This window comes from Solanum dulcamara, chromosome 5 (assembly GCF_947179165.1).
Source record: "Solanum dulcamara chromosome 5, daSolDulc1.2, whole genome shotgun sequence".
In the NCBI taxonomy this organism is placed as follows: domain Eukaryota; kingdom Viridiplantae; phylum Streptophyta; class Magnoliopsida; order Solanales; family Solanaceae; genus Solanum; species Solanum dulcamara.
The window spans coordinates 26,520,717-26,535,090 of record NC_077241.1 but is presented as its reverse complement, the minus strand read 5'-3'; the positions used below and the strand labels follow the sequence as shown (position 1 = coordinate 26,535,090).

The following is a 14,374-nucleotide window of genomic DNA, read 5'->3' as shown; positions in this document are numbered from 1 at the left end:
GGCCGTCTTGAGGATCACGGGTCGTGGTTCTGCCCGTGGACCTTGCCTTTCCCTTTCCATTTTTCTAGTCACTTCCACGGGACCCTATACGGGCCGTGGTTCCTTTCACGGTCCGTATGAGGGTCCGCATACCCTCTCCCTCTGAAGTCTTCCCTTTCCTTTGGATGGGTCTATGGTTTGTAGGACCTTGTACGAACCAAATGATCGTCCGTATAAAGTCACTTGACATTTTCCCTTTTCCAGACCACTTCATGATAGCCTTCTACGGACCGTATAAACTTGTACGGTCCGTACAAGGCTCCGTCAAGTTCTGTACCAGCAACTTTTTCTAAGATTTCTCTTTTGTTTGGCTTTTCAACTTTCAAGGTATTACATCTCCATCAAATGATCCTCTGTTAACTTGTGGTTTGGGCACTGCTTCAGCTTTTAGCTAAATCTCAACCAAGAATCATGCAATGCTTCAGTCGATAACTGCTTATGGTATTTAATCTCATCATTCAACTGCAACTTCTATGATGGCGAGAAGAACCTTTCCAAAAATGCTTCTCTTATCTCCCTGCAAGTGGTGATGGAATCGTGTGGTAGCTCTTTCAACCACTTTGCCTCCCCAAACAGAGATAATGGGAACAATCTTAGCCGAATTATTATTTGGTTGACCTCGGAAATACCAAAAGACTTACATGTGGCAATAGTTCAGTAATTAGTAATCATGTTCTCAATAGTTCAGTACAACAGACTTAGAGTTGTAAATAATATGTGAAAGTTGGTAGGACTGTGTTCCCCATGACATTTAACTTAGTAGGCATATCGTATCAGTAATCCTTTCTCAATGTGTAACATGCAAAATCTAGCAAGTTAATATACCTAAAGTCTTCCGAACCTATTAGATGAATTTCACTCTTCGCCTCTCGATCTCAAAGTGTATGACTAACTAACCCTTTCTTTTGACATTAGAAGACTATCCCCTCCTAGGCTCAAGTCCTTAGATGAAGGTTTGTAGCTTCGAATCTATGTTATAGTTATCTTTTCCTAATCACTATCCCTCTCCCGAGCAAGTATTGAATTCAGGCGAGTTCTAATGCGTGGACTTGTTAAAAATAATCAAAATGAAGATAACAACAATGCATGCTAATACATTGATCAAGAAACCCTCATACTTGGCATACGTTATTATACCGTCATAGTTCCCACAATCTTAGCTGTGGAGTTTAGTCGCTCATGATGGCAAGAACAATATCTCGAATTTGTGTAATTCATGTAACAAATACTTACGATATGTAGGCAATCAATCCTGAAACAATGCAAAAACAACGAATTAAGAAGAGAGTAATAATGATGATCACATCACAAACCCTAGAAACATCATTTACATAGCTCCAATTCAGAGTTAAGAGTGAGTAAAAAATTAAACCCTAACATGGACTATTTATAGACATAAAACGAATCCTAAACAAAATAGGAAAACTTATGTCGGAACTGGTACACACTTAACTTTCACGGCTGATCCTGAGGTTCACGACCCGTTTAGGTGCCTGTGACTTTTGACTTAGCTTCACAACTAGTTTTGGCCTTTCCCCTCCACGAGAACCTTTACACGTCGTATAGATCTTCATGACCCATGGAGGGTCTCATTAAGATCCCTTCATGTTTCCGGCGCTTCCTTTCACGGACCGTATAGGATTTCGTGTCAGCCTTGGCCTTTTTCTTAAACTTCTCAGTACTTTTTTCACGGGAAAGTCTGCAAACCGTACAGACTTAAATGGTCTGTAAGGGTCTCGTGGACTACCCCTCAACTTCATTTCTTCATATTTTGCTATCCAAGTGCCTTGACTTTATTTTCCTGCATATTTGCACAAAAACACATCATATCTACATAAATATGTTCATAACTCAAAATAATTCATTGTTTTGGGCGTCGATAGTGTCGTAAATTCACGATACATCACGTACCTATACATGAGCTATACATTGACTATACATCATGATAAACTAAAAAAACTAAATACAGCTAAACTATACATGAAGTATACATTGACTATATATGAAGTATACATTGACTATTCAATCTCAATCAACTCAAAAAAACCTCTAAACAATCCCAAATTTTAAATATTAAATCCTTTCGATGTTTCAAAATTATTGATATATAATTTACAAGGATGATTAGAAAGCCATTAATGGTGAAGTGGGATGGGAGAAGAAGTTTTGGCAATCGAAAATTTGGCTAAAATTTTGATAATGAAAATAGCCGAATTGCAACACATATTCTATATCCAGATTAAAAGATGAATCTAACTATCAATGTCAGAGAGCTCTGGATGAACTGAGATATTCTACATAGGTACGAACGTCTACAATATGTCAAAGGGAGCTTTTCATCTCGTTGTGGAGACTATTATTCATATCAAATAACAATATCGATTAAAAAGAAAACCCATCACACCTAAAAAGCGTTACGCTGTCAAGTTAGATTATGTGAAAAAAGAACATCAAGAGGAAAGCAACTACCTAGAGTAAATACAACAATGTTTAATGGTGAACATGATCCCATAATTACTATAAAACAGGATCGTTGGTAAATTATACTCAAATACAACAAACTTGTATCATCAATCCCAAGTGACGAGGAAAAATTGTTAAAGATTCAAGACATCAATATTTCAGCATCAAGAAAAGGTGAATTGCTTTAGTCGTCATTTTAAGCCGCACACAAAAGAGGTTCTTAGGAACATCAAAATTCCTACCAAAAGATAAAAGTGAAACAATAACAAACTACAACCAGCTAAAGCAAAGGGGGAAAACAGACAGGAATAAAATAGAACTAAAATTCTCCTGAGCAAATTCACAATTCAGGCCAACTGCAACAAGTGAAAAAGACAAGTACTATTCTCACTGGCATTACTTCCCACCATCCCCAAAAAGTCAACCTTGCAACTTTTACAACTCTCAAATTGGAACTAATGGAGCCAACTTTCCATTACATATACTGCATCACCAAGCAAATCTGCAATTAAAATTTGATAAGCCAGCTAAGATACATCAATTCATGCCCCAAGAAACCACTAGGGCAAAATAATTTGTAGAAACATGTGGAGAACAAAAAAGATGCAGACCTTTAGTTGAAGCTGAATCCCCCGGAGGGCACAGAGACCTCGCCACCTCCAAACTGAAAACCCTGTTGGGGTGCATCACCAGGTGGCATCGTCTCATCATCTTCTTCCAACCAGTATGTCTCAAGAATCTTAACTGCCTTTTCATAAATCTCTTGATTGTCATGGCTTTGAAGATTCTCAATTTTTTCTAAACCTTCAGCATCATCAATCAACTGAGCATAAAGATTTATATCTGATGTCCGGCCCAAATTCTTCTCAGCTTCCCCAACCTTCAAAATATTTTCAAGCCCTTCAAGACAAACTGTGACAATCCTTGGATCAGGACAAATCAGGAGATCACACAATGGTTTGATACAACCTTGACTAACAAGGTACCTGCAGGTAATGAAAAACGCAGCATATATCTCAGAGTATGCCGACAGATCATGGTAGCACACCAACCAGAATATCAAAATCTTACTTGATCTGCTCATGCGAACCACCAGATGTGGCATTTGAGATTGCCCATGCAGCCTCCTTTTTTATTTCAAACTCCGCATTTTGTAGCAAATTAATAAGGGGACCTATAATACCAGCCTCAACCACAGACTGCAGCATAGAAAGATTAACATAACAATGAAACACAAGTGAAAACAATAAATAAACATCCTCGAGAAAAAAGAGTCATGAGAAAGGTGAATTCTTTTTAGCAGTTCTTTTTCATTCATTACTTTTTCTTGGGAAGACAGAGGGAGGTTGACAATAGGGGAGCAATATTAATAAAAACTTGCCATGAAACCATAATACATGCCCAGCACTACCTGAATTTGCTCCCGGTTGCCAGCTGTGATGTTTGAAATTGTCCAGCAAGCTTCCTTCTTAATACTCTTCTTGTGACTACCATTCAACAAGTTCAAAAGACAGGGCAAAGCCTGATGGCTGATGATACACTGAAAAAAGATTTTATTAATAAGAAAAGTAAGCTTCAGCATTTGACATCAGACAACCAGGTACCATTTTTTCTTAAGCTATCAGACAACAAGATACTAAAAGAAGTATTTAATAGTTAGAAAAATAAGGTTCATTATCTGACATTACACAACAAAACCACGTTTTAAACATAGTTTCACCCAAAAGAAACAAAACAGAAAGAAAAGGCAAGACATAAAACTGGCAACCACAACAAGAAAATGACCCCACAAATCAAAAACAATACATTGTGTATAGTGACACCCTAAGATAACTGAAGATTGGCCAATATAATATGTGATCCAAGATGCATGTTTCAATTCCAAGTAATAGAGTAAATAATTTGTTAAAAAGGAACTTCAGAAATTTTAGGGTGCCCAAATCCTACTTCTCTAATACCTACCTAGTTCAAGGAACATCTGAATCTGGAGACAGGCAAAATATTTTGATCAAAAAAGAAGTGTTTTTCATTAGCCTTTGAAGAATGTATATTGTGAACCAAACATAAGAACATGTATAACAAAATCAAGAATAACGAAAACTTAAGAAAATAATAATATGCATTAATATAACATTCATGTATAATAAAATATATTAATATAGCAACTTAAGTAAAAAATAGACTAGGAAAATCCAAATGATAAAGATGCACATAAAAATAAAGCCCAGAAAACCAGTGTCTTAAAAATAAAGCATTCAACAATAGTAATTTAGATAAAATAAAGTTTAAGTGAAAGCATAAAATAGTTTTTTTATATATGTCCTAATCCAATGAGGCTTATATCTTGATCTTATTCCCACCTCAACTAGGGACAAATGTAGTCGCTTACTCCTCAGACAAAGGGTACTAAAATGACTTGTTCCCTTGTATTTCTTTTGCATTTCAAACAAGATAAGGGGAATGATGCATGCAAATGGAAGTTATTTCACTTCATCACACCAACTAAACATCCATTGTTTTAAGCTATAACAGAAAACAAAGTAACATAAAGCAAATTCAGAGTGCCATAAGCTTTGCTGAACCTAAATATATTACCAATTTCTTCCGGGGCAGAGCTAAAATAGTGCCAGGGTGGTTAGCTGAACACCCTTTGTCGGAAAATTTATTTAGGTCCAGTTTTACTTTATATTGGTATATATATAATTTTGAAGACCCTTTGGAACAATAAAGAGCAGTAGTTCAGCAACAAGGGTTTTGCACATAGTTGTATGGCACCTAGGTTTGATTCCTCATGTCCACAACTTTTTAAAATTTTGTAGTATGTTCTTTTGCTTTAAGCCAATAAACAAAATAGAAACACAAACCTTGACACACGAGAGAACAACAGCTGTGCAGCAAGGTAGCGCACAGATCTGCAGGTCACTCAAGTTCGACCCCCACCCCACCCCCACCCCACCCATGTCCACATTTTTGAACACCCTTCGTGAAATATTTAGCTACGCCACTGATTCCTTCCACCATTAAAAATGCATTGATAATTGTATCAAATGCAGCAAACAAACAGCTGTTGTATCATCAGCAAGTGGATAATTAGGGAAAACAGTAACACCCATTAACATTTTACCTGAGTCTGCATATCATCTCCAGTCACAATATTTCCTACAGTCCGAAGAGCGGGAATCAAAACCGATGGAGATGGGTGACTGAAATGTTTAAATCGGCCATTCAAAATCAAGACATACAAAACCTAACCCATATAAAAAGAGGAAATTTCGAACATTTCATAATCCACAAATAAACTGAAATACAGAAGTACTTACAGTAATAACTCAACTAAGCGTGGGCATACTCCAGAATCAATAACAGCTTGAATTTTATCATTTGTACCATCAGAGAGATATGAAAGTGCCCAGCAAGCATCAGTCAAAACTTCTTCATCGGTTGAATGAATGAGTTGTTGAAGAGCTGGAAGTGCAGGCCTCGTCTGAACAATTGAGTTCACATGTTTAGATATGCATAGAATCATCAAATTGTCATGCTTGTCCTTTCTGATATTACTATGAAATTAACACACCTAAGAATGACAAGGGTATAAACTGCAAGAATAGGGGCATACATGACATGCTAAAGCAACAATAAATGACAATAACTTAACAAGCATTTTTTGAAAATGATAAGTTTTAATAATTTTGTTCAACAATATCAACAAGAAAATCACATATAGTTATTTATGGAAATAACAAAGAAGCCTGTAATTGTAAATTGTTTAGAACCAACTACTAACGAGAAATAAAAATTGCATAACTTACTTCCAGAAAAATGACATACTGGGTCGGCAGGTCAAGTGTATCTAGACACTGTGCTGATTGTGTTTAAGATCCTTATTTTAAAGACTCACTGAGTACAAAATCCAAAAGTTTTCCAAGGATTGGGCTCAATGCAAGGGCATGAACTGCCTATCAGCTTTTGAGAAAGCTGGGAAAGAACAAACTACCAAGCAACACTTTGGATGAGCAAATAAGATTAGTTATTTCTCAGCATCACTAATGAAGAATGTGACTAATAATGAACCCTGCACAACTGTAAAATCTGTTACACTAGATCTTTATAAATGAGACAGTGCTTATCAGTGATCACCACTTTTATATTTGAAATTTAGTGGACATAATAGCTAATCATGCCTTAAGGAGCAACCTGATCAAAAGCAGGCTGTGGTTTGCCTCTGCAGAAATTTGAAAGTGTCCAAGTTGCATTTCTCAGCATAGAGAGCTTGGCATTAGGATTCAGCTGAGCCAACAAGGGAACCAAAGCTCCACAGCTAAGGACAAGATCACGGCATTTTGGGGAATCACCAGCAACATTTCCAAGAGCCCACACAGCCTAAATGAGGAAATGGGCATATCCAACATATTCTCAATGATCAAACAATAGTATCGAATAACTGATAACAGTTCACAGCAACAAACAACCATAAATAACTTTTGAAAGTATCAATTTGCTTCTAGTAGTGTATACCTGCTCTCGCACATCATCACTTGGAGAACCAAGAAGTTTCACAAAAATTGGGACTGCACCAGATTCAATCACCACCTTGGTATGCTCAGATGTGCCCGAAGCAATATTTGTGAGAGCCCATGCTGCCTCAAACTAAATTCATTGGAAATGAAAAGGTCAAGCACTATAAGACTGCTTTTCAACCTCGTAGGGAACTTCAAGATTAAGAAAGCAAGGTAAATACCTGAAGTTGTGGAAAGTCATCCCTCATAAGAAATTGAACAAACCGAGGAACAACACCTGCTTGAATTACCTCCTCAATTGGTGGACTCCTTTCTGTAAATAATATGATCAGAGATCAACTGAAAGTCCAGGTAACCACAAGAGTGGAGAAAGAAAAGAATATCACAAGCCCATAATGACAATGATTACCTATGGAAAGCAGCTTTCGAAACTGAGTAGTAGCTTCAAGCTGAAGATTGCCATCTTCAGTCCAAACACCCGCAACCATTGCTGGTAAATTCTCCAGCTGCAAACGAATACATTTCAAAAAACTCAATACCCTCTATCCATTTCCCTATTTAAAGGACACCACCTGGCCAGAATGCAGAAAAGAACCCCAAAGAATACTTCCAATAAGTCAACACAGTAAAGGAAACTAGTGAGAGAAAGTCTCCATCTGACGTAAAAGAAAAACCACATATATCCAACACTTAAAGCATCACTAGCGCACAACAACTTCTAGTAGGCACATACTAGTTGTGGCCACCTATATTAATCCTCAATATCTAATTAGGTCAATATTGCTCACTTTCTTCCAATATCTAATAATAAACCAATTAAATACGAATAAAACTAACTTCAAAAAAATCTAAAAAGAGAAACCAAAAAACTTCAAATTTGATGAAAATACTAAAATCCAAAATCATTGCCGAATCTCGAAGGTTACTACTAACGTGAAAAGTCTAAATCTGATAATCTAGCCAAAGACTTTTCTTGCTTCAAACTCTAACCCAAGTGGAAAACATTATTCAGCCAATAAGCACCCAAATTAGGCCAAAAAAAAAAAGTAAACAAAAGGGAAACGTAATCTGATCTAAATTTGCTGCTAGCCAACAATCAGTGCAATAAAATGAATCTAGGTTTCTTTTACTATCGACCTTCTTTTCGACGCTGGCCTGAACAGGTACAGCAAATTGCTGATTAGCTTGAAGACCTTCACGTCGCTTCTTCTGCAAGTTCTCCTCTCTCTTATTCTTACGAATCTCAACCATATTATCCTCTCTTCTCCGGCGACCTTCCTCGGCATCGACGGCAACTTTGTACCGGTTCCGGCGAACCTCGGTTCTGGCGTTCGGCCTCAACGACATCCTGGATGAATTGAAGTATAAACCCTAGCAAAGAGAGAGAGAGAAAGAAAGAGAGAGCAAGAGGGTAGATATTATAATTAGAGAGTATGGCGGAGGGTTTGGATTTTGATTTGAAAGGGAATGGAAAAAGGGAAGCATATATATATTGTTTATTTATATATAATAACAAAATTAAAAGGTTTTATTGAATGTTAGGAAAATGGGCATGGATCGGGAGTTATTTACGGATGAAGGATTGAATTTGAATTTGAAGATGAGGGAAACCTGAATCTGAATACTCGCCGCCGAAAAAGGACTAAGATGATATTACAGGATACGGCGTCGGTTTCAGCCCAACACAGACAATCAAGCTTGTTTATGAAATGGGAAAAAGGCATAGATTGCCTTGATCTTATTCTAAAAAGTCAAATACATTCTTAAATTATCATGATGATTTATTACATATTTAGAGGTGGTTTGATTTTAAGATAAGTTATGCTAGATTAATTATGATGAGATAAGTTATGATGGGATTAAATTATGTCGAGGTGATTTTTTATTGGTTATTTGATTTGTCATATTCAAAAAATATGTATGGCATAATTTCTAAGATTAAGTTGTTTGTTTATGAAAATATCCTCAATTTCATTTAGTTTTTTACACTTCTTTTGCAAGATTTAGTTATTCACTCTTAAAAATAAATTATTTATCTTATTTAACTTAAATAATTTTCTGTGTGCATTCTCATAATTATGCCGTATTTTTTTAAATATGCCGTATCTTTTTTAGTGTAATTTTTTAATGGAAAAATATATAATCATAAAATAACGAGTAGTGAAGATTGTGAATGTTGTTATAAATGGTATTAAAAATTACTTTAATATAAATGTATGTAAAAGAGATGTATAAAAGAGGGTTTAAGGGGTACTTTTGTTATTTCATATTTTTTATCCTGAGATAAGTTATTCCAGAATTAGTATTCCACCCACAAGTAGGGATAACTTATCTCAATCATAATTATTAATCCTAAGATAAGTTATCCACACTTTGTAACCAAATAAATAATTGATGGTTACTAAAAATTTATCCCAGGATTATTTTGCCTTATCCACCACACCAAACGACCCCTTAAACTATTTAAAAGTATTAATTTCTACCTCATAATATACAAAATCAATCACAAAGTGTAGGATAATTTTCCCGCGCCTAGTCTATATTATAGACTCCATGTGTATTTTTTTTCATTTTTACCCCATTCTTTTACCTCTAATTTCACCCCTCTCTCACTCACTCTCTTTCTCTCTCTCTCTCTCTCTCTCTACATGAAAACTTCATTTTTACTCCAAAAAAGACTAACCAATTACACCATTTTTCCTTCTCCATTGTTGAAATGAAATCAACATTCAACTTCTTCATATTCGGCATATAGATGAAGGTTATAACTTTACAAGTCTCCAACTTCTTTCATTTCTTCATTCTTCATCCTTCATCATCTACCCGATCAATTTATCACACAAGTATTATTAATTTTACCATAAACCTCTAAAACCGCCACATCATAATTGATTTCACCATTATCATCAAACCTACTACCACAAGTTTGTTTCACTACCCTCCACCATACCTTCCTTCAATAAAATTCACATATCACGTGGTACTCAATTTAATGGGTCTAAAATTGGGAGCAATTATTTGCGAATGTCTCATTGAAAACAAATATGTCTTGTGAACTCCACTTTTCAGATACCTTCATCAAATCTTAGTCGAGGGATTTCAACCCTCAAGCTTCTTCAATGTCTCTATCATCATCTAGACTCATCCACTTTTAAAAAACAAAGTTATGCAGTACAATTCATTGGAAAATCATGAAGAAGAAGAGGAGAAGGGCTAAAGTTGGATAACAAAAGGGGTGGGGGGAAACCATGTCTATTTATTTTTTGTTGTAATTTAGACATTTTTATTTTTTTTGTTTAATTTTTGTCATGTCAGCTTCTAGGATGGTATTAAATTTACTTTTAAGTAGTAAATATATGCAATAGGTCACCATGATAGTTTAAGCGTGTATTCGACTTTTTCGAACAAGTTTAAGGTGAAATCTATGCCTTTTCCTTTTATGAAATATAACAAAAACACAATTATGGAAATACTATGGGTTTGTTTGTTGAGTGTATAAGAATTTGAAAAACTATATTAGTAATGTTGGAATTAGTTATACTGAAATTATTTCTTATCTACTTTTGATGTGGTGTATTAAGAACAGCTATATCTTTAGCCATGTGTATTCATGTATCAACAACTCATGATTTGCTATATATTAGTTATATATACTATAATATATATATATATATATATATATATATATATATATATATATATATATATATACACTCATACAATAAGGGCACGTTTGGTTTGAATATAAGTTGTTTGGGGATTATAATAACGGGATTGAATAATGATAGTATTATTAGTCAATATACTTGTTTACTCTTAAATTAGTACAATTGAATTTGTTAACACGACTCAAGGAAACTCAAATTGAAATGACCAAAACAAGTAGATTGTAAACTCTAAGTAGCTTATTAGACGTGATTAATGCTAATGAAAAGAAAACAACAATAATGAATAAGCAATGAAGTGGATTGAGTATATTTTCCTGTATGGGTGTCTATCAGATGATGTAACACGACATTATGCAAATAAAGTAACCTAACCAAGTTTAGGATCAAATCCCACAAAAAATATGGCAAAGCCTAAACTTTACTATCGGGAAAACTACTAGATTTATAGACAACTTCTAATGCATGCCCCAAGCCTATACCCTGACGTGGTCGGAACTCGAAAACCATTGTTGGTTCTAAGAAAATTCTTGGCTTGGCTAACTAATGAGTGAAATACTAAACATAAGTATGCAAGGTTCATAAAGTGAACCTTTAAAATATTAAAGTAAACCTCATGCAAAAGTTTGAATAAATCTAAATATAAATGCTAATAATAATTAAAAACAATTAAAACTTCTGAGTACAAAAGTCTAAGCTGACTCACCAACTTTGACTATTTATGAAGTCTCCACTAAATTGAGATTGGTGTCGAGACAAGACCCATGGCTACCTAACTATTCTACTAACAATGAATGAAAAATTAAATAAACTGAACCAACTAAATCGGAGCCCTCCGAAAGTGAGAAGGTCTCACTAACTGCTTGTAAGACCCCATAAGTTGAAACATCGAAACAATTATGAAAAGAAAAGAAATATCAGGTTTTACGACTCACTATACGAGTCGTGGAGGATCCTACAAGTCATAGGACTGACTCGTAGGACTCACCATGAGGCCTGGAAATTTGACCAAGTGAAAAGGGGGGTTATGAGTCAATTTGATGACGAGTAGAAGTATAGACGAGTCGTAGAACGACTCATCAAGAAACTTCAGAGACATCAAACTTGCAAGTTTTTTAACCCTGCAGGACGACTCGAGTCTATGACTCATCATCAAGACTACGACTCATAGAAATAAGTCGTAGAGGAAATTTTGAGGGTTAGTCATCAGGGTCTTCCTCCTGCAGGATGAGCCCATTCTACAACTCGTAAACGAGTCTATGACTCATAGAAATGAGTCGTAGAAGAAGTCTTGAGGGTAAGTTCTCAAGGTCTTCCTCAGACCCTGTGGGACGAGTCATTCCTACGGCTCGTCGACCCTTCTACGACTCATAGGAAGGAGCCTTAGGGTCAGTTCCGCCTAGATTTTCAAAGGGCATTTACATCTTTTCCTGCGTTTTAACATCAAAGTGGTCATTCTGGGGACTAAATGAACCCTATCTAAGGAACCTAAGCTATTCTAATACATCATTCTAACACTTAGACTCTAAAATACAAATTTCTTCCTCTCAAAACCTCCCAAGGGTTCCAAGCCAAAGTCTAGGGTTTCAATTCAAGGTTCTTCAAGCCTCCATTCTCAAAGCTGCATTAGGGCCTTATTCTCTAAGTTATGTGGGTCTCATCCATGGGTTCTTCTACTCATGGAACCCAAATGTTTTTCTCAACTTAATATTTCAATTTTAAATTATGAAATCTTATGATTTTTTATGATGATTCCAAATGCATAAAATATGATTTATTTGAAGCTTTTTTACCTATATTGATATATATATTGACTCTTAGTTTTATGAAATGGATTATTTGTCAAGTTCCTTATATGAAGGCATGAAAGTAGTTTTAAAGTGTTTATAGTTGGTTGTTTTGAGATATTTTAATTGATGAATTTCATATTTTAATTGATGAATTTCATCACTCTCACGCATGCTTGCATTATTTTAAATGTATTGAAGATTGAATAAAAAGGACCCACCTAATTTTATTATGTTGAAATAAAGTTGAATTGAAAGCTTTGACTCCAAATGAAGGTTTTATGAAAGCAAATATCTATGTTTAAAGGGAGTCCTATGAAATAAAAGAATGATTGAATAATGATAAATAGACTTCTTAGCCAAAGAATGGATTCAATGTAATAAGGAAAATTCTCACATATTTGAATCAAATGAAAGATTTTAATGAGCTATTCCATCGAATGATGGTTTGATGTCTAAAGTTATATGAATGCTTAAGTTATTATGATAATTTAAATATTATTCCATGGGATTGACCAAGCAGAAAATGTAGCATGTAGATGGGGACTCGACCTAAAAGGTCCTTAAGTAAAGTCATGTTGCATTAACTATGCGCCAACATAGGAGTCCTTGTAGACTATTTAGACTAGTGGATCCACAATTAGCCCTTAAAGTCAAAGTTAAAAAAATGATTAAAGTTGACGAAGTTTTACCGGACAAGTAGTCTCCCCATGCCAATGTAGGATGTTATGTTGGATTCCATATAATAGCTCTCATGGTCTTAAATTTCAATTACAGTCATCTTCCGACAAAGTGAATGTTTTAATGTTATATATGATTATTTCTCATGCATACATTCACTCATGTACTTTGCTTATAAATGTCTTAACGTTTTTTATTATATTGCATGCCTATATACTTAGTACATTCAAAGTACTAATGCATACTCTTTTGCCTACATGATATCACAATGTAGGGACTGGCATTGCTCCACATTCACCTTCACGTGGCTAGTTCAATCGTTGAAGGCTACTACTACTTTGGTGAGTTCCCATATTTCGGGAACAATACCCTATTCCCTTCTACCTTATAATTTGTATAAACGTTGAATTTCTTTTAGTACTTATTCCTTTATTATGAGGGTGAGCTAGGGAAGTGTCATAGCCTCGCTGGGTCTACGAGGAAGAAGGTGTTGTTGGTCATGAATGTATGATGTTTAAGTTGACTTTGACTTCTATTCTATGTTGATTCCCTTAGTCCCATTATTCCCTCTATTTTTGCTTGTTGTTATTGAATGTCATTACCTATGAAGAGCTACATAAATGCTACGACGCTTGGGTGAGGTACCTTTGGGTGTCTCATTCTGTCACGACCTAAGACTAGGGCCTAGATATGACACGGCGAATGAGACACCCATAGGTACCTCATCCAAGCCTATTAGCATTCATTAAGTATTTCATTGGTAATGATAAAAAATCGAGCGGAAACATAAGAGATATATGGACTAAGGGACTTCACATTAATAAGAGTCAAAGACAACATAACACCCATTACTATGTCTAACAATCCTTCTACATTAATATGTTGCGGGGGCTAAGACATGTCCCTAGTTCACCCTCAAGATTAAGTCAAAATACCATACTTAATTTAAGTGTCTAAACATAACATACGCTAGATAAGGTAGGAGTGTCGTTCCCGGAACATGGAAACTCACCAAAGTGGTAGCCTTTAACACTCAACTTAGCCACGAGGAGAGTGTGGAGTGACGTCGGTCCCTATATGGTGATATCATATAGGCAAAAGTATACGTTAGTACTTTGAATGTACTAATTATGTGAGTGTGCTATAAAATAAAGAACATAAGAGAGAGACATATATAGGCAATATGCATAAGTGAATGCATGCATGAGAAATCATCATATGA

At 35.4% G+C, this 14,374-nt stretch overlaps 1 protein-coding gene across 1 annotated transcript; it reads right to left on the bottom strand.

The window, feature by feature from the left end:
- Positions 1–2,658: 2,658 nt before the first annotated feature.
- Positions 2,659–8,499, bottom strand: LOC129889107 (importin subunit alpha-2-like). Its single transcript, XM_055964259.1, has 11 exons — positions 8,157–8,499; positions 7,429–7,525; positions 7,241–7,332; positions 7,018–7,149; positions 6,697–6,882; positions 5,823–5,986; positions 5,627–5,705; positions 3,914–4,042; positions 3,574–3,701; positions 3,114–3,488; positions 2,659–3,004 (listed from the first exon to the last, which is right to left on the bottom strand). Exons 1-10 carry the CDS (start codon positions 8,364–8,366, stop codon positions 3,116–3,118), a joined length of 1,590 nt encoding a protein of 529 aa, XP_055820234.1. The 5' UTR covers positions 8,367–8,499; the 3' UTR covers positions 2,659–3,004; positions 3,114–3,115.
- Between the last annotated feature and the right edge of the window lie 5,875 nt (positions 8,500–14,374).